Genomic DNA, 20,945 nt, shown 5'->3' with positions numbered 1-20,945 from the left:
CTCTCGAGGCGCTTCGGTGGGGCGTAGCGGCAAGGAGCGTGGTGAAATCCTTGCTGGCACCATCCATCGCTGCAGTTTGCGAACTGTCCAAACTCGGTTTCAACTGCTGTCTCCATTACGACGTTTCGAGCGTACGCAAATGCACCGCAACTACACTCGGATTCATGTCGTTTTAACCGACTATACTTAGTATTTCAGTAATTTTTCATAGAGGAGAGGGTAGCAGCTCGATACGATTTTGAAGTACAGAACCTGAATGATTGTGGATATTGGTAGTTGACGTACTGTGTCAAGCCATCAATTTTCGGGATGGGTCATAGTGGACGAGTGCTGATCGAATTCGATGGAACGCGTTAGAAGACCGGTCTTCAGCTGACCATCGACAGTAAGCTTTCGATGCTCCAACGGAAGGAATATATCTAACTGCACCTATGCGTATTTTGGTCAGGAAATTAACAATATATAAAACCTAACTGCCGTTTTGGTAGGAAGCGAGTGGCTTGGGGGTACATCGAGGACGTAGGGAAGGAGACTAAGACCATCCTGCTTCATGCTCACCTGTTCGAAATCACCTTTCCTGATTTTTTCGGCCATAAAGAAGTTAGACGTTTCGCAAGCGTGGGAGGAGTGTGGTTCGTAGGACACTGAATTGTGAAACTGGTGCTAAGAGTATTCCGCCTTACAAAAATAGAAAAGAGTATTCGAAGTTCAGTGTTACGTTAATGATCGAAGATCAGAGATCTGCTGCATATACCAACGAAAGTCGAATTAGGCGAACTGAACACGTTTGCTACCTTTCAATAGCAATCTTTTGGAGCAGGCCAGTGAACGACTGGGTGTCACTTGACATCGGACGCATTGTAGGGAACCCACCGACGCAGTGATCAGATTTCTTCGCAAGGTTTATTTTAAAGGAGAATACGATGCTTTTCGAACCCTTCGTGAAAAGGGAAGCCACTCAGCAAATTTTGCACGACCGAAAAAGGTGGAAATATTACTGACGTTCGCACCTATAAGTCTATGAATAACAGAAACAATGCTGGTTGGTAACACACTATCCATCTGTATATATGGTCGTGTCAAAACGACATGAATCACGAGTGTGGTTGCGGTGCATTTGTGTACGCGATCGAAACGGCGCGGTGGAGGCAGCACTTGGAATCGAGGTGCGACCATCGCAAACTGCAGCGATGCGTGGTGCCAGCAAGGGTTTTACCACGCTTCTAGCCTCTACGTTCCACCAAAGTGCCTCTAGAGAAGTCGCGTACGCAAGTGCGTACGTGCTTCATGTCGTTTTGACCCTACTATATTTCGGTAGTTCTTGGTGCTCAAATGAACGGCGTTAAAGGACCATCCTGAAACCGTGGAAATCTCCAAAGTGTTTACTTTGCGCACATCATCGTAGACGATACTATGTTTGCTACAGTCGGGTCAAATGCGCGGTGCAGTTGTGCTAGCGGCTGCGATCAGCGTGGTGGATCCAGCGGTTGAAATCGAGGTGGGACCATCGCGAGTTGCAGCGATGAGTGCTACTATGGTCGGATCACAATAATATGAAGCACTGTGCCTGTTGCATAAGCGGATTTGCTCGAAGCGGAGGAGCTCAGTAGTAAAGATCGTGGTGGGAACATCGCTGCAGTTTGCACTGGCTCCACGTCGATCCCAACCGCCATCCCCATCGCGCTGCTTGGGGCGCGTGAACTGTGCTGCGCAACAGAGCTGCACTTCATGTCATGTGCTTTTAGCTGACTACATGTAAAATACATAGTGGAACAGTAGAACCAAAACGATCTGAAGCTCGATGCAGTTGCGTAGGCGGCGCGCTCAAAGTGGAGCGTGGCTGTTGGTGTCGAAGGGGGACTCACGCCAACACCACTCATTGCTCCTGCCCGAGTGAAGCTGACGATGGTCCTGCCTCGATCCCAACCGTTTGCTCTATCGCGTCACTTCATGCGTTTACGCAGTTGCACCGAGCTTCATGTCATTCTGACTCGACTATGACTGCATAACAGTCAGTGTGTGAGGTAGTGATGTGACAGCACCAGACTGTAGCAGTTAACACCACGCTGCGTCATAGAGCAGCAGGCTTGTGAACACATATTTATAGAAAATGTGACGACTAATATGTCTCCTAGAGTTTTGGTTTGCCACTTCTTATTAGGGCAGCATTTGCAAGTGTTCATAGCACCGAAAACTGGTGTACTTACAAGAAGTAAACTTACGCTCTTTAATCGCGCTACATCACGCATAGTAGGGTCAAAACGGTATGGAGCACGGTCAAATACGTAAGCGTCTGCGCTGAGAGCGGCGCGGCGAAGCGCAGCGCGTGAGGACCCTGCTATCACCGGTTCATTGCAGCAGTTCGCGATGGTCCCACCTCGATTCCAACCACCATCTTCACAACGACATTTTGAGCGCAACGGCTTACGCAACTGCACCGTGCTTCATGTCGTCTTGACCCCTACTATAAGCGGCTACGTATAAAGCCACGAGATCGGGAGTTGATTGCGGATCTTGACCGTTTAGCAGAGGACTGCAGCGTATCACAATAACCCACCCAATGGGTGGCTTTCAGCAACAGGACGACGTTAAACGAGAGAGTTATACCGTGCACAGCTCTGTTGTAGGTACGTCGACGCACTACAGAGATCGGAAGTTGGTCGCTAGAGTGTACAGTCGCCCCGGATGTGTTCAACTGGACGGACGCGACGCGTTCGTCGCAACGCTCGAGAAGAACCGCTCTTCCCTCTTTCCCTTTTGCATCTCTCGAAAGTGCATTGCACAGACAGCCAGTTGAAAACCTACTGAACATCATTTTTTCAACCCCGATTTGGTGAGGCATAAAATAACTTTAGTTTGTATAAGTTCCTCATATTGGTTTATTTACTGTTTCCCGCACTGAATTCGATTTCTTTTAGAGTCCTTTTAAAACGGAATGGGGAATGGTTGAACCTGAGCAATTTCTACACCTGAGTTCTCTTCGTTGCCGTCAGACGTAAGACGAATGTTTTCGTTTATAATTTGAACGCTTACAAATCTGTTTCTTTCTGTTCAAGGATACTGCCGAACTGAGCACTCCATAAGCTGTCGGTCATGAAGTCTCTGGCAAAAGCTTCTAAATTAGTACAAGGTTCGAGTACCAGTCCAATCGCCATACAGTCGTCGATTATGTTGATCCGGTATGACGCGTTACTTTTTCGGTGCTGTCCATAAATTCTTCGAATTTTTTTGCTGTTCTCCGTTTCTTGTGCTGTGCTAGTTCATGATGAAAATTATGCAATCTTAGTAAAATCCTTCTCCGTTGCTTTCGCAGTTTATTTTGCTGCAAGGGTGGCTCAAAGTTTTTTGTCAGGGAAAAGGTAGTTGGAGGGGGGCAACCCCCAAAAAGTGGTAGTGGATACCCAGGTAGGTTCCTTAAAGTCTGAGCCACTGAATAAGTTTGGTTACTGATTACATTGATTAGCATAATTACCTTAGATTGACAATCGAACTTCCAGCGCGTGTCTTCATCGTTCGCCTGCTTCTTAACTTTACGGGGATTTCCACGGGTGGGACACGGTCGCGGGTAAAATGTAGTTGGGGGAGGGCACTGAGTGGAGCCTTTATTTCCCGAAGTAAATAATCAGATCAATCGAGGACCTAAGCCCTAACCATTAGTCTTAGAGGGATCTATGACATGTAAACTAAAGTTACTAGGAGAAGAAAGTAAGTTAGAGCGTCGAGAAGTAAGGCCGCCTCTGTGTGCCCCCTTCTCCACCCCCAACTACATTTTTCCTAAGGTCGCTCCCTCCATAGCAATCCACGACCAGTGAGCCATTCGTCAAATTCTTCATTGGTCGGTGCACTCTCCAGCCACAGAAGCCGCATCGTAATCAGAGTGATCCGGAAGAGTTCAGCACTCAAAAATTCCAATATGCACTTTAATGTGTGGAAATTCCAATTAATTTTCTCAAGAAATTGCTGGTTTCATTAAAATGTAGGAGCATTTTTGAATTCGAATGAAACGGAGACGAATTCATGGGGATGGTAGAAAGGAGTACCGTTTACTCGCACTCGCTCAGCCAGAAGGTTTTCAATGACAACAAAAAGTTAGTTCAATTCAATCTTCTTTACACGTTATGCAAAACCATGGAAATAGTACTACATGAGTTTTATTGAAATAGCTGATAATAATCTGGGAAGAAGGACATTTTAAGAGAAGTGTAACCAGTTGTATCCGGAAATAAATGAAATAAAGAAATGAAACGCATTTGCATCACGCACTTGTCAAGCGAGAGAAATAAACGCACTTCTCCAAACTACTATTGTTCCGCAATTGATAAAAAGGACTTTCAAGAGACTTTTGAGGTTGAATTTTTATTGATTTGCTTGAGCTGTAGCCTAGATTGGTACTGATCTTTAAATATACAGTTCAAGCAAATCGATAAAAAGCTACGTCTTCGGCATGCCAAACTTCGAGGACAGTCGAACATGGATATTTTTGAGGTTAAAACTAGCCAACTCTCTGTCGACGAGTGACAAGCCTTTGAGAGTAGTCTTTTTTTTTACATATTTTTTAAATCTTACCATGGAGGCGAAATAAGTGTTCAGAACAAAGTTCTTGCCTTATTTTCTCTGTTATTCTAGTCCAATCTGATTCTGATAGTCAATATTTCTCATTGATTACCTCTAGAACTGACGGTGTGAAGTTTCTGTGCCCTAATGCGGCCCTCCCCGACCCGGCCACTGGAACAACATCTGCAACCTGTACTCTTATTTATGGTAGCCATATTTATGTAACACATGGACATTGGGTCTTCTTTTGGTACCAGTGCAACTTTGTCCCATTATTATTATTTCTATTCTAGTTAATGGGCCGGCAAACCACTTCTCCAGGCATCAATTTGGAGTAAATTTTTCATTCTCTTGTCGTAACTACTTCTGCTCACAAGGTACTTGACAAAATAACTTCTCTTCGCGGCTCAAAGTTTTTCCTTCCTGTTTAGAAGCCCATTGCACTTACGATGATCTCAAATCTGTCAAGACGTTTTTTGTCAGGTATGGATGTGCTGTTGCCTTGTATATATCAGCATTTTTTGAAGCCTTTTATACTTAGAAGTGTCAAAAAAGCTTTAAGGTGATAAAGATGTTAGCAAGTTAGTGTTGAAAATTGGATCAGTACGGCTTCCTGTTGCTGGAGCAGTTCGACCCGAGTTCGTTCCTGCACGAGTTGGTGGTTAGTTCCTGTTGTTTCGCTACCTTTAGGACATTTGAGTGTCAAATTTTTACAGATTCTATTAGTGTGGTATAACATGAGAAGTTGTTGAAGCAAGGCATCACGTTTGGTAATTTCAAGGTTCTGGAATACGTTCTTCCAACAACGAGATTCTCACACATTTAAAATGGCTGCTGCAAAAAGAGATTTTAGGCCAGGATACTTTTTTGATGGGTGTCCCTGGCTCCTCGCGAACAAACATTGCCTTAGAATACCTCGTAAGTGTTATAGCTCTTTTATGTGGCTTTCATTTTCATTCATTCGTTCGAAAATCTTCCATGTCTCCATTCTCTTTGAAACGATCCTATTATCAGGAATTGTGCAACCGTGAGTATGAATATCTTGCTGTGACACGTGACACCACTGAAGCTGATATCAAACAACGTAGAGAGATTAGAGGCGGTACTGCTTTCTACACTGATCTGGTAGGTTCTACACAGCTAGTGTTTTTCTTCCTGATTCTATGAATCCATCCAAATATCAGTGTGGAGCCTTAAGCCTTCTAGAATTTCCTTGCGTGTCTTTCAGTGCGCAGTTCGAGCAGCGTTGCAAGGACGTGTTTTGGTGATAGACGGAGTCGAAAAAGCAGAGCGGAATGTCTTACCAATTCTGAATAATCTTTTAGAGAACAGGTTGTTCATAGTTATGCAAAAACTTGGTTATCCTGAATCTTTTCTAGTTTTGATAAGAGATTTTGATAAGATTTTCGAGATTGGGAGTATTGTACTCCAACATTTTTTGAAACATTAAAATCAGAAAATGACTATGTTTTGTGGTGGTTTAAGTTGGACCCGAAAAAAAAGAACTGGTTCCCATCACTAAATGGATTCTGGAATAGACGTTTGGATGTCCTGGATTTCTAGAAGCTTGTAAAGTGAATAATTGTTATAGGGAAATGCAACTTGACGATGGACGTTACCTCATGCATCACGATAAGTATGATAAGTTAAAAAATGTGAGGTTTTCCTGTTTTTTTGATGATCTATAAGATTTTTTTTTACATCAACTTATCGATACTTCTTAGAACTACACACCAGATCAACTCCGTGCTATGGGTATTGAACGGGTATCTGAACGTTTTCATGTTATTGCTCTCGGTTTACCCGTTCCTAAATTTCCTGGAAATTCACTCGATCCTCCTCTTCGGTCAAGATTTCAGTGTCGTACCGTACCAGAGCCTTCGTTCGAGGTTTCGAGATTATCGCTTCAGTGATCATCCAAAATAACATTCTTAACATCGACGATTCGTTTTGATTTAGAGTACTCGTCGTCTATGCAGCGGATTAGCCCCTAATGTATCCTCAAATTCGATAAGTGACTTGATTTCAATGATCTACGCTATTAACTCACAATCCGAACTTGGCATTCCTCGTGTTTCAATGGAGCTTCTCCCGAGGATTATGCGGATATGGGTGCGTTTACGTGATGATTATCTTACTGTTCCAGTAATTGCAATAACGTAAATTATATGCACTTTCGTTCCTATTAAAATAATTTATTTAACCGATGTATTTAATATCTGGTGTAATTATTTTGTTGTATTAATCTCGTAGCAGATTGCAGGATATAATATAATTGATATAACTGCCTTCGTTACATGGATGTTTTGCAGCAAATTATGGAGGGCATTGGGTGAAGTGTAGTTGGGGAGGGGCCTAAAACATATGCATTAGTCTTAGAGGATCTACAACATGTAAGCTAAAGTTACGAAAAGAAAAAGGGAAGATTGAGCTTCTAGAGGTAAGCACACAGTTAAGTGCCCCCCTCCAACAAAGTTTTCTAGAAGGGGATTTAGTGAAATGTAATGAACTAGAATCACATTGCGACTGATTTGCTGATTGAAAATCCGGGTGTATAGTCAAAACGACATGAACCACGGCGCAGTTGCGTAAGCGGCTGCAATCAAATCAATGCGGTGGAAAATAACGGATATTATTGACGGAGGACCCTTTCTAGCACCTCTCATTACTGCGGTTCGCGATATTCCAACAGCTATGTCTGCGTCGCTCCAAGTGTGGCCGCTTATGCAACTGCATCGAGTTTCATCTCGTTTTGACCCTACTATAAATTGCTTTTGAGTCAAGGTGACCAATATAATGCTGCATACCATTCCATGGTCATCTAAATCCAAGTAAGTTCAAGTGGGTGATGCGGGGGAAAGCAGCCTAGTTGCGCTTATTTTCTTTGGATTTTTGCGACGAGAGCTGTAGTAAAAAGTGTCCTGATGAATTCTACATTGCAAAAATTGCCACCTTTCCAGGTTTTTCAAGAATATTAAGAATATTTAGAATATCAATCCTCTGTATTCCGCTGTGAATATGTTCGACCTTGTGTATCCGTGCAGGAGTATGTTTAAGGAGTATCAAACAAGGCTTGTAGAGGATTTCGTAAAGAAATTCATCAGTGAGGTTCTTCTTTTCTATGTTAAAGTGTTAAAGGTTCTATGCTTTAATACAAATTTCAGAGAACGCCTCCGCCTTCTTCAGTCATAGCTTCTGTAGAGATGGTTGACAACGAAACAAGAAAAGCAGATATCTGGATTGAACAGTCGGGGAATCGATTAACGTTCACTGTACAATTCACATTCGGACATGTTATTTCGCTTCCTTCGATTATAGTTGGCGTTTTCAGACAGATGTGACTAAACCATCATGTTCTGAAGAACGCGACTTTGTTTCCACACCACAGCACGAAACTCTGCTTGCTAATCTTGCAATCGCTCATTCTCAAGGAGACTTTGCCCTCATCGGTGCTCCTTCAAAATGTTTTTGCGTGAAAGTATATGTATTAATTGAAAATTTCTGAAGGTAACAAAGGATCCGGAAAAACGAAGCTCGTTGGAGAGTTGGCTGCTCGATTAGGTTTCACCACCGATACAATGGTCCTCTATCAAGTAAGGAACCTTACTTAAGAATTTAAATTAGGTTGTTCCCATCACTTCTGTCAGAGCATAGTGGCATTTTTCTGATTTTTTCTTTATCTTCATTTTCCAAGAAAATGGAAGAACATTTGTTTTTCTGTACTACTGTTGACGGAATTTACATCCATTTTTACCAATCAGCGCCAAACTTGATCTTCACATGGAGAGTTACAATAATCTAGTACTTGCCAAAACTTCTGAAAACCCTGGTTATCCAGAACAGCGGGAGATAGTTTAGCTTTCGCCAACTGGTCATCTATTTTGAGAACTTCTCTTGTTCGGCTATCTATGCTATAGAATACTGACGTCCACCAGTTACAATAGTGGCGAAATCGAGCATTATTCGAGTATTCGAAATCACCAGAATTTTGATCTGTTAGGGGGTTAGATGCCGAAGAAAGTCAGCTAAATTTGAATTTTCTCGGATATTGCTGGTTGTTAAAGTTTTGCTTGTTGGATGACCGGTGTTTTTCGAAAGAAGATGTAATAGTGGTAAATTAGAGTATCATTCAAAGTTATTTTAATCCCTCCTTGATAAATTCTTTTTAGTTGGAGTTGTTCCTCAGGATATGAACTCCCGTGAATTGTTCCAACGTCGTCGAATGCTAGACAGTGGAGATACTTTGTGGGAAGACAGTCAACTTGTTGCAGCTGCAAAGAGAGGAGATGTTTGCGTGCTTGATGGGGTGGAGAAGGTAGGCGTATAACAAGTATATGTATATATATATATATATATATATATCTATATATCGCACACAATTATGCCCTTTTTAGCCAGTTGCTCAGTTCAGATTTTTCTATTTGAAAGGGCAAACATATCACGCTAACCTTAAAAACCAAATAGTGTTCTCAAAGCAAATATTATCCGTCAACCTTGAGGATGTTCACCTCTAGCAATAGTGCCTGTATTTGACAGATGATAGAATAGAGCCTTTAATTTATGGGCAAATCTTTCCTGTCAATACAGGTTATGTATCTTAAGTTAAGGTTGATGTTTTACTCGTGGAAATACGTAGAATAGCTTGTGCTACCTTTCAATACTTTGTAGGACACCTTGAAACTGCTTATTTCTTTATATTACAGCTTATATCTACGCTATCTTGTTATGATGTGTTCACTATTAGTTAGCTAGTCATTAGTATATTAGTTATTAATTCAAAACACGCTCAAAAACTGCAAAGATTTGCAAAACTACGTGAATTGATTTTCTCTGCGTATTGACTTCCACTCCTCGAAACTACAACTTTCGCCTAAGTACTGGTGCTCGGGATCGGCCTTATCTTCCCCTTTTCTGTGGATAGCAATATATCGTTTTATCCTTTTCTATATTTAACATTATACTATACAACAATAATTCCTGCTTTCTTATTACTGTGTTGCTGTGGTATTACACAGCACATATTTAACTTCTATGTCATCATGTTCTGGGTTTAGATTCGATTTTCCTTCCCTGTTCTGATTTTTCGTTCTTTTTTTTCTATTCATTTTGTCATAGCTTTTTTCGTGTTACGTTTTCGACTTAGACAGTCTCTGTGATGTCGTATTTGTGAATATCTGTGGTAGGGTCAAAACGACATGAAGCACGGTGCAATTGCGTACGCGGTTCCGCTCAAGGCGATTCGGTGAAGCATAGCGACTAGAAGACGACTGGTGAAGCCCTTGCTGGCACAACCCATCGCTGCAGTTTGTGATTGTCCTACTTCGGTCCCAGATACTGTCTCCACCGCGCCGTTTTGAGCGCGTACGCAAATGCACCGTGCGTCATGTCGTTCTGACCCAACTATAATGTGAAACTGAACTAATACATATTTTAAATAACCTACTTTAAATAACCAGTATGCTAATGCATCATTATTCGATGTCACTTCTGGCTACTGATGAGTCTCGGGTTAAAGCTTGCATAACCTCTTTATTTCTCGTGCAGATATAGATGCGAAACAGGCCTAGTTGTGATTTAAAAAATTGTTATTGTCTAATTCAATTCAATTCCAAATATTTGGTTCGGTTTGCGCCTTCCCGTCAAGTTTGATAAGTTGTTAAATGGGTTAATTTTCAATAGTTTTCTCTAGCTGATAGGGGCAATGAAATAGGATCTTCAGTAGCAATATGATAATGATATCTTCGAAAACAGGTTCATTGGAGTACGCTTGAGTCATTGGGAACACTTTGCCATCATCGATTGTTATTCCTTCCGGATGGAAGCCGTATGGTTGGAGAAGAAGAGTTTCGCAATATTCAAGAAAGGACCGGGTATGATGAAGCCCTCCTCAGTTCAAGGTAAGAATGGAGTTAATTGTAAAGTTTCAAAATACTTTCAACAATTTTCTTCGACTATTTTAAGAGGAGTATTTCGTATACCGAGATCATTCCGGCTCGTACTTATTGGTGATACATCTGCGGAGAATGTGTGGTTGAAGGAATCTGTCATGAGTCTCATGCCTTTCCTTCAGTTGCAGAAGTTGACCAACGAAGAACAATGCTGCATCATTAACGAGTAAGTTTGCTTATTGAATTCGTCTTTTTTTTTCCTCGAACATATTTGAGTTTTGAATTGCTTTTATAAAAGTATGCAGGCGTTGTGATTGAGAATTATCTATCATATCTGATATTATTTGATTATGTGTGTGTTTTAAGAAGAAAGTAATTAGCTGTTTGTGCTCGAACTTCTATTTCGAACTGTATGAATAGCAGCAGCAATGAGAAAATAATGTTTCACTTTATTTATGAATTAATTTAATTTATTCTTTAATTTTATTTTATGAAGTCCGTAACCTTTTAAAGGATGGTTCCACCTGGGGCAGCTGAAACAACACGAAAGCTAATTAACTTCGTCGAAAGGCTGAGGTCATCCAGTGACGCTGGGGTTTGTTGGTACTTTTCTCTGTTGTACTTTTTTCTGTTGCATAGCCTTTTTTCCTCTAATCTAATTTCTTTTCGCTTTCAGCTAAGAGGTGTTGCTCTTTCGTTATCAATGCGAAAGCTCATCCACATTGTCAAGCGGGATTGTTTGCACCCCGGCGAATTAAGAGGCCTCGTGGAGAACGCTTCACTTGCAAAGTATCGTTTTCAAAACTTTTTTGTTCCCTTTTTCTATCAAAGGCTATTGGATGAAAGGGGTCGGCCTCTGTTGTTAATTATCTTGAACTAAGAAGTTCCTAAAAGAATATGTGTAAACACATGCTTTACATTCCTATGCTCTTATAATCCTATAAGTGTTTCCACCTCGTCTTTTGTGTTTGTAATTCACTTACTCTTAATCTGAACGATGTGACTGAAGTAACGCGTAACGAGCTTCTATAGTTAATTTAAACCCGTTGTTCTGAACCTGCGCGAGTTTTATCTGCAAAATGCACGAGCTTGCAGTTTTTCTCTATGTAGTTTCATTTAGTTTAGTTCATTTAGTTTATTTAGTTTCATTTAGTCACATAGTGGACGATATGTTAAGAATTTTCTTTGTTAGAGTTCGACAGTCCAATTTCGTCCGCAAAGTTCCCTACTACCTCAGACTTCTTATACTCTCTAACTCTGCCGTGTCATTCTCTGCCATCATTTATTCTTTAGATTTCTTCCGTCTGTTACGCGTTTATCATTTTACGCTGAACTGGATAAAGCTGGCTTTGCAGCGGATTCTGCCACATCTACAGGTATGCAAACTTGTTTTTCTTAAATTGAGCAATCATTACTGCATAATTGTTGCAGAGTTTTCCGATGATGTATCGTTTCTTCTGAGCCAGCACAGTGTACAAGATAGGAATGAGGCGCTGATACCGGATGTTCTTTTCTACGACAATGATCAAGTATGTTTTCGGGGTTTTTTCCGCTCCAGTGAACATTGTCGTAGCACAGCTTAGAAGAGAAAGCGCTTGTATATATTTTTTCACAGCATAGCTTTTTTTAAAGCCTACTATAACTTCGGAAAAGTTGACGAATAATTTCAACAGGAAGAACAACAATCTGAGTAAAATAGATGAACAGAGCAAAATAAGAAGCCCATTCAAACGTTTTGAAATATTTTTTGATAGAATTTTTTTACAGCACATGAGCATAATTCGGAATATGGCACGTGATATGAGATTGGGTGCTCACCTTCTGCTTATTGGAAACCAAGGAGTAGGAAAAAATAAGATAACAGATCGATTCCTTCATTTGATTCAGAGGCCCCGTCACTACATGCAGCTTCATAGGTGATCAGTTATGAAACGTTTTCAATTTGCTTCACGTTTTATGTTGTCTTAGTAGTTGTTTTATAATTTTTTTTCTCAATTCAGAGATACTACAGTAGAATCACTTACCATGCAGACGACTGTCGAAAATGGAGTTTTACGATACGAGGACTCTGCCTTAGTTCGTGCTGCAAGAGATGGACACGTTCTTGTTGTGGACGAAGCTGACAAGGCTCCTCTTCATGTTGTTGCTTTCTTCAAAAGTCTTCTAGACTCAGGTTCGTGACTGTTACTGTTCTGCATTAGGGCTTCTCAATTTCTATGTACTACTAAGCCTATTCGATCATCAGCGCTAACTTGGATTGAATTAATGGATGACGTTTCACCATTTATTTAACGGGTAGCGTTTAACACTTTCTTAGAAGCTAGGAATTCACTTAAAAGTTCACGGAAGCTAGAAGTGCCTAGACGTTTTCTTTTCAATACTAAGATTTTAATTTTCGACTGGGCTTTCTAATGTAGTGGACGCTGTTCCAGGGACTCTCCTACTTGGCGATGGTAGGCGGATACAGCCAGCTTCTGCTCCTCCGCGTGATCGAAGTATAATACTACATCCCGACTTTCGTATAATCATGCTAGCTAATCGACCTGGATTTCCATTTCTCGGTAAGCTTCTGCTCCTTCCGAATTCCTGTTTTTTTCTTTCGACGTTTTTTTTTCAATAAAGCACTGTACTGAAGTACTGTGTATGAAGTACGTCACAAGGTGCGTTTTTTTTTTTTAGCACAATGTCACTAACTTTTCGACTATTAACACTGCTCTCATTCACAGCATTACAACTTCCATTTTTGAACTGTAAATATTTTCGGTTTAATAGTTACGCTGTAAATGATAGTACTTGGTGCCATCGATCTGAGTATTGAGTTAAGGGAGCAGTTAATTAACGCATGACAGTGATCTTACTCTGACTTGATGCATGAACGTTTACTATGTTTCAAAATTTTACTAATACACAACCTTTGCTTATGTTATTTTTTTTTAAATTTATTTGAACAATACTCAGTATTTATTCTAATTTCTTAAGGAAACGATTTGTTTGGTGTACTTGGTGATTTGTTCTCTGTGCACATGGTCGATAACCCTAGTCGGGAAAGTGAACTCGATATGCTTAAGAAGTATGCACCGGGTAAGAAAAGTTCCACTATTCTTCGCTTCAGTCGATGTTCGGCTGCCATTAAAAGGCGACTTTGTTTGTGATAAGTTGTCTTGTTTAAACCGTCGCATGTTTAGCAGCCTAAGCATTTTCAGATGTTGAAAACGCTACTCTGCTGAAACTTATGGCAGCGTTCACGGAACTTCGAGAAATGGTTAATGATGGAGTACTGCAGTATCCTTACTCTATAAGAGAATTGGTTAATATTGCAAAGCACATTAATGTAAGTTTACTACACAATCGAGAATTAAATTTATCTCTTTGAGTTTATGTCTCTTTGAATTTATCTCTCTATTCATTTCTTTGAAGAAATTTCCCGAAGACTCCATCACTGCAGCCATCAGAAATGTATTCGATTTCGACTCCTTTTCAACTGATGCCGTAAAGTTGATCCAAGAAGTCTTCCAAAAACATGGGGTTCCTTTCGGTTGAGTTACTTTATATGTTTATCCTGCGTGTCGTGTACTTGTTTGTCTTTATATATGTGACTTTCTGCAGGTATTGAAGAGCTATCTAAACGGATTTTCCTCTCTCATCGATTTCCCATCGATCCATCTTCTCCGGTTGGAGTTTGGGGACTTGATAGTAGTGGTGTTTCTGTGGAAGTGAACACAAATGAAGCTCATCTGATTGTGAAGGTAGCATCCGTATTTATTTTATTTTGTATGGGTTTTTGAGGCAAAAATTGATCATTGATTAGGAGCATCACTATTTAAGATTTCAAATAATGAGAGTAATGATTCATGTAATGACAAGCGACTGAACGGCGAAATCTCCCCATTTGTAATGTGTATTGTTTAGGACGATATTCCCATGAAGTATAAGTCGCTGAAATTAGTTAAGGAGCACATGCGAACTAAACAATTCACGGAACAGGCAAGCTAGTGTTTCTTTTTAAACTGTGCTTTCTTGTCTGACTTCACCGTCATTTACATTTTTGTGCGGCTTCGTTTATAGAGATGTAGACTGGTTTTTTTCTTATTCAGGATTGTGCATGGCAGATTCCTATGCTGGATGTGAATATTTGTTCTGATGGACTTGTAGTTGGTAACACTCTAGTAGTGGCTACTGTGAATCCTCCTCGCCTGTACCTTATGAGAGATCTGAATGAAGCGAACCAGGTGCGGATAGAACTGAAAAGAAAAGTCTTTCAGAGAATATACGCATGTTAGGGGAGAAATCCTATGGGAAATCTGTTATCAGGTTCACGAGGTGGATATTTCTCCAATGTTCAAGTCTCTGCGGCATTTGCTGAAGTATCAACCAAGACTAACACTTTCGACCTGCGGAAACGAGAAAATTCTGGTTCACGAGGAAGTTGTAAGTTTCTTCTTATTTTTTATCACTACTGTTATTTCAAGTTGCAACACTCATAAGGACATTAACTTAGAAAAAGAATGACGAAGAATGCAGTTTTGCCCTTTATTTATTAGTTTCGAAATAATATGTATTCATAGGTTTTTCGAGCGAGAAATCACCCAGGATAGGTAGGCAATAGTTTCAGGTAAAGATTTTCTAAGACTTTTTTGGTTAAAAGAAGTGATCCATTCACACTTAGAGTTTACGTTTTATGCAGTATTTTCCTGTTTCCCTTGCTTATTTTTTTTTCGCTTAAAGGACTGTGTATAGCTACAATTAAACCTCATCACTTCTTCTACCAATGTTTTTCTATTTCAGACGAATTCGATGTGTATAGTGGATTTGAAAAGGGATCTAATCCAGCACATAAATCTAGGATCCTCTGCGTTCGACAGCCTTGCTAAAAGTTAGTTTGTGCATTTATATTCTACACGTATGGTTTGCGAACATCAGGAGTAAATTATCGAGGCGTTTCGATTGTCCTAACTTTCAGTTTTGAATAGTAGCGAGTATCGTTTGGTTCGTGGAGCTTCTACTCTTTTTGCTCGTGATGGGAAACAACTATTTGTTATCAAGGAGGACGGATTTGTTACGCTGATGAATCTGAAAGAAGAAATCTCTAACGTCTTTCTTCTCCAAGAAGATAGATACGTTGTCAAACAAAAGGTAACATGTTTATGTTTTTGTTTAGGAAAAAACACTAAGATCTTTATGTAAATCTAGAATGCTGCAACGTAACTTAGTGCTTTTTCTGTCATGAAAAAATTGAATGATAGCCTAATTCACTGTTAAAGAACACTCCACAGCCACATTCCCTTTAGCAACGTATTCTGGCACTGCCATTTTGAATTTTGCTCGATAATTGAGTTGCAGGCGTTGTTCTCTGTTAACTGCAACATATTAAGGTTTCAAAGAGGCATGCAAGGGAACTTAAATAAAAATAAAAATAAAAGTTAAAAGGTGTAGATCCGAAATTCTAGTTTTTGAAAGATGTAGAGGTGTGATTGAAAAAAATTGTATAGAAGATATGGATGTACATTTGTATTTATACAGGCTGTTAAATCCTTGTAAGATACTGCAGTAGTCAAGCATTGTTGACGTCGAAGAATTACAGGATGGGATTCACGTGAAAACAATGCTAGATTTTGGGGAAACGAACATCTGCTTATTATGCTCCTTATTCTCAAATTTCCTCGGTGTCTTTGGCCTTTCATAGAAAAATATGGTGTTTATAATTCAGAACGGAAGTTATGGGTTTCTTTTCCGTGAAGGGAACACCTGGAAACTGCAGTCTATTTCTACCAACTTTACGACTCCTATTGATATCGATGGCATTTGTGTACACGAAAACTCCGTTCACCTCTCTGACGAAAATTTCTACTTCTTAAAAAGTGGATTTCCATTGTCACTGGTACGTCAGTCTGTTAAAATTTCATTTCTAACATTTGATTTGGTCATAACTTCAGAGAGCACATTTAGGACTCCAAAGAAGTTCTTGGAAGCGCTCGTCACAAACTTTCTGACGTAGTCGATATTCGTCGTCCACATTACTTGTCAGATGAGGAGACTAAGAAATTTGTCAATCCCCAACGGAATTTCGTAATAATGCGAGATGGTGTTGTGGTGAGGGCGCAACCGAATTGGAATGTGCCGAAAGACGCTCTCAAAGAAGGTGAATTGGTACTTTTATTCGCATGTTTCATCTACATTTTTTAAAAGCTGCCGTTTGTTTGGCAAATTTCATTAGTTTTTGTGAGTTAATGTGTTATTCACCCTTATATTTTTCAAAAAATAATAAATTGCGTTCTTGATATAGTTTATAACTTGCTTGCAAATGTAGGGTCTTGAGCATAGGTGCGATAGGGAGAAGCTGGACTCTCCTCAGGTGAAGGGGGTCCAATTCATGGGGTGTGGCTCAAGTGAAGGAGGTCCTTTCGATAGCCGCCTAAAAGTGAAGGGGGTAATTTCGCCAACCGTTTAGAAGTGAAGGAGGTCCTTTCCCCAACCGCTCAATAGTGAAGGGGGTCAGAGCACCGGCTCCGACTATCGCATCTATGGTCTTGAGGGCTAACTGCAATCAGTGCAATTGCCTAACAAACATATTGAGACATTAAAATTCCCAGCGGCCTCGGAACAAATAAGAACTTTTTGGACTTCACATATCATAAATTTCAACATTATCAGTACAACGTTAGCAATGTTACATTTTCTTTTTTTGTCTTGGAATTTAACGTTGATTAATCTCAAGCCTAATATTTGGTTTTTCCAGCTGCTGGAATACTTTTCCAATAAAAGGGACAAGAAACAGAATTAGATAGTCTCTTTTGCATTTTTCAGCGGCTAGGTTGACTTTTTGTTTCCATTTCTATCACAAAAAAAAACTTTTTTTTTTGCGACGTTGTCGAGTGTACACTTTTCTTTCCGTGCATTAATTTTATCTCAAATTCTGCATCTATGCACATTTTGTTTTGTTTCTTCTTTATACGAGATTTTCTTTCATCGTATTTTCGTTACCTCCTGTCTCTGAAATTAATTCTTTACACTAGGTAAACTTGTAGAAGGTAATTACTGCATACTTTGTTGTACAGCTAATGCTGACTGGCAGCGGTATGGTATGGATTCAATTTGTGCTCTTTTTTTACAGCCAAGCATGGAGTTCACAACGTTGGGGGATTTCTGGAGGCTGTTGATTCGGTTAATGGTCTCGTTCAATATGTTCCCGTACCGAGTGCAAAGCATCAGAGTTATCATGGGTAAATTGCGATTTGGTGACGCGTTTGTGGCGTAAAAGCGCATCTTTGTATCTTTTAAACTTTAGATCATGGATATCAACAATCTCTCGAACTCAATTTGTAATAGTTCCGTATAGTGACGATAAGGTGCTTACTGTTGACACAAACGGTGGAGTGCGATCTTTTGAACTGTCTCCGACTACGCTTGGGAGATCATATAATGAATGGAATCATCTCGTAGGAGGTACTTCGGTCATATTGTTCTTTTCGCATTTGTCTGTTTTTTCTGATAAAATGGAAATTTTTAGGAACAGAGGACCAAAATTTGCGGATAGAGTTTGAACGTGAACCTGACGCATTCGATATTTCAAAACTGCTCGACCCGAAAATTGGCAAATTCGATCCGTCCAATGCTCCGCATCATGGTGGTAATCAGTGGATGGGTGGAACTGGTGGCTACAGTACTGCTGGCTTAGGAGGTGTTGGAGGACCGTTCAGGTGATAACATCTGCCAATTTGGTTTCCGCATATTCGTGTGACGAAAAGGTTCTTCCCATTTAAGACTTGATGCAGGACATGATGTGCACCAGATGCCCGATTCCGCTAAACAGCGTGTGCCTGAACATATTCTCAAAAAAGCTAGAGAAATATCCAGAGCAGAATATCAAAAGAAGCTAAAGGTATATTGATTTGTGTTTTGTGATACTTCTGCAACTTGCAAAACATACGAACGCAAATACATTCATGTTGCACCAATTCGGTGCGCGCCCACCTTGGCCGATCGATGGGACGAAAATCGATAGGCAGGGGATATAGAAATGCAGCCATGACTGTAGACAAATTTACATGTTTGTCGATAGTTTTCTGATTGTACGAGCGCTACAGGAAATAGCCATGTCGGAATACGATGGTGAAGCATATATGTCGCTATGGAACAAAATCGAGAAGCACTCTACTCTTTTGCGCTCTATTATCGAACAACTAGAAGCGAAAGAAAAAGAACGACAATGGGCCCGTCATCAAACTTCCGGTGACCTTGATGACGGAAAGCTTATTGAAGGAATTGTCGGAGAGAGAAATATTTACAAGTACTGGTTCTAACCATTTCTCTATGAATTACAACTATTTAATGTACCAACTGATTTCAGGCGTCGCATTGATAAGCTGCCTGAATTAGGAGCACCGCAACTAAAACCAAAGAAAATGCGTCTGTGTTTTGACGTATCAGGATCAATGTATAGATTTAATGGTTACGACCAAAGGCTCAACAAATCTCTCGAGGCTGCGTTGATGGTTATGACGTCTTTCGAAGGAAAACACGATAAAATCACCGTAAGTTTGTTCATTTCTTTGTTTTTCTCACCAACTTCCAATAGTGTTTTCTTTTCATTCAAGTACGACATCGTTGGACACTCAGGCGACGGTCCATGCATAGAATTCGTTACGAAAGGACATTATCCGAAAAACAATAAAGAACGTTTAGACATATTGAAGCAAATGCTGGCTCACACCCAGGTCACTTTCTTCGGATTCGATCTAGATTTACATAATTAATTTCGAATGTGTCCAATTTTAAAATCAGATCTACAGGGAAACCACTGTATTCTGTGTTTAGTTTTGTGCAAGCGGAGATTTCACCGTTGAAGGACTCGATGATGCAATGAAAACGTTGAGCAAAGAGAAAGATTGCGACGAAAGATTTGTTGTTCTCATTTCCGATGCTAATTTGGATAGATATGGAATATCTCCAAAAGATCTACTCAAGGTTATGAATAGACATGAAAACGTCCGCTCATTTGTGATACTAATTGGATCTTTGGGTCAGCAAGCTGTTAGGTAAGGCTTTTATCACTATCACGCAGTGAAAACTCTTTCCTATCTTTTCATTTCAGGTTGCAAGCATCACTACCAGTTGGCAAAGCCTTTGTCTGTGAAAATATGTCGGATCTTCCAAAGATCATGCAAAACATATTCACATCTACACTCGCGTAGCTAATACTTATTGCTCACAAAACATTGCTCATTGTAAAAATTTGAATACTTTTTACCATATAATAAATATATACATGTTTCTTTTGCAGAGAGATGGTAGAATATGTACTTAACAATCAATAATTGTTTCGAATCCTCTTAATATGGATGTGGTTAATTGCCTAATAAGAGTCATAGGAGTGGAAATCTACGATGAACGAGGAAAAAAAATACCATTAGCAAATTTCTACTCATAACTGATTACTACGAAGTTAAAGAAAAAGTCACAAATAGCACAGTATCATAAAAGTTCGACTTTCGTTGAATCTTAGCACGAGTTTACATCTTAACGATAATGTATGTGAAGCTAGAATCAGATTGTTAACATCTTTTTGTTACTGCTTAAGTATTTGTATCTTAGTCTGCGTTAGAACCTGGAAAGTCAAAACATTTGTAATGTATCGCTTCGTCAAGAACAATTTAACCATCTCCCAAGTGCTCACGTAAGAAACAAGCGTAAAAGAGCCCAAATCGTTGTGCTTATCTGAGCAGCTGATTCAGACCGAAATTTGAAATGAAGGTGTTACAATTACTGTGCTGAGAGTGATTACGATGAGATATGGTCGCGTAGATCAAACCCCGCACGAGTCACGGGTGCCTCTGGTTTCTGGTTTCTCTCACGGTTTTGGTTACTTCTCATTCTATTGATTTTTGGGCCTTAAAATACTTACCAAAAATGCCTCTAAAATTTTCTGAACTCGAATGACGGATTTCCACGATAAGGTAGTAGTGACAGGTGAAAGAAACGTTTTCATGACGTTTGTTTTTTGATCTGCAGGGTCATTGCGCTTCCCATACTAGTTAGTAGTGCCTCTGCTGTTGTGTTTTTTTTTGTTTCGGTTTTTGCGTTGTTTGAATAGTCTTTTTTCCTGTATTACGAAAAGCAATAATCTTAGGTGCAAACGATGACCGCACAGTCCCCCGTTTGTCTGGTTTACGTCTGTCTTGGGGGGTCATTCAGTGACGCCCTTATTTCTCGAAGTAAATAATCAAATAAATCGGAATCAATCGGGCCTCTAAGCCCTAAGCATTAGTCTTAGAGGATCTATGACATGTAAACTTAAGTTACTAAGAAAAAAAAAGTAAGTTAAAGCTTCGGGAAATAAGGGCGCCACTGAGTGCCCCAACCCCCCTCCCCCAACGACACCAATGCGGCGTTGTAAATGAAAAAATGTCGGCTAATTTCTATCATATCAATGATATGTTCAGTTTCTATAATATATTCAGACTACCTTAATTGACTAACGGTCCTGAGTTGTGAATTTTCCGATAT

The 20,945-nt window shown here is 40.0% G+C and overlaps 1 protein-coding gene across 2 annotated transcripts; it reads left to right on the top strand.

The window, feature by feature from the left end:
• Positions 1-3,093: 3,093 nt before the first annotated feature.
• On the top strand, positions 3,094-19,633 carry RB195_011638 (uncharacterized protein; the record flags this gene model as incomplete). 2 transcript variants are annotated; one of them, XM_064193152.1, is made up of 44 exons in its annotated part: positions 3,094-3,179; positions 4,673-4,793; positions 4,986-5,037; positions 5,117-5,215; positions 5,336-5,472; positions 5,569-5,679; positions 5,783-5,886; positions 6,146-6,209; positions 6,279-6,443; positions 6,514-6,666; positions 7,543-7,662; positions 7,719-7,826; positions 7,886-8,003; positions 8,062-8,147; positions 8,741-8,869; positions 10,306-10,451; positions 10,516-10,668; positions 10,956-11,037; positions 11,119-11,231; positions 11,736-11,818; positions 11,874-11,971; positions 12,210-12,358; positions 12,443-12,615; positions 12,875-13,003; positions 13,422-13,523; positions 13,646-13,773; positions 13,860-13,977; positions 14,049-14,188; positions 14,352-14,426; positions 14,537-14,671; positions 14,754-14,870; positions 15,228-15,315; positions 15,403-15,575; positions 16,150-16,320; positions 16,389-16,581; positions 17,554-17,662; positions 17,728-17,885; positions 17,950-18,139; positions 18,204-18,321; positions 18,527-18,729; positions 18,790-18,973; positions 19,037-19,156; positions 19,257-19,477; positions 19,534-19,633. In XM_064193152.1, the coding sequence occupies 44 exons, from the start codon at positions 3,094-3,096 to the stop codon at positions 19,631-19,633; spliced, it is 5,622 nt and encodes a 1,873-aa protein (XP_064050734.1). The 2 variants fall into 2 exon arrangements, with proteins under 2 accessions (XP_064050734.1, XP_064050735.1); XM_064193151.1 differs by having other exon boundaries at positions 3,169-3,179; positions 4,673-4,775.
• Between the last annotated feature and the right edge of the window lie 1,312 nt (positions 19,634-20,945).

This window comes from Necator americanus, chromosome III (genome assembly GCF_031761385.1).
Source record: "Necator americanus strain Aroian chromosome III, whole genome shotgun sequence".
Lineage (NCBI taxonomy): Eukaryota > Metazoa > Nematoda > Chromadorea > Rhabditida > Ancylostomatidae > Necator > Necator americanus.
Note: the sequence above shows the minus strand (reverse complement) of the source record. Positions and strands in the feature narration are given on the sequence as shown.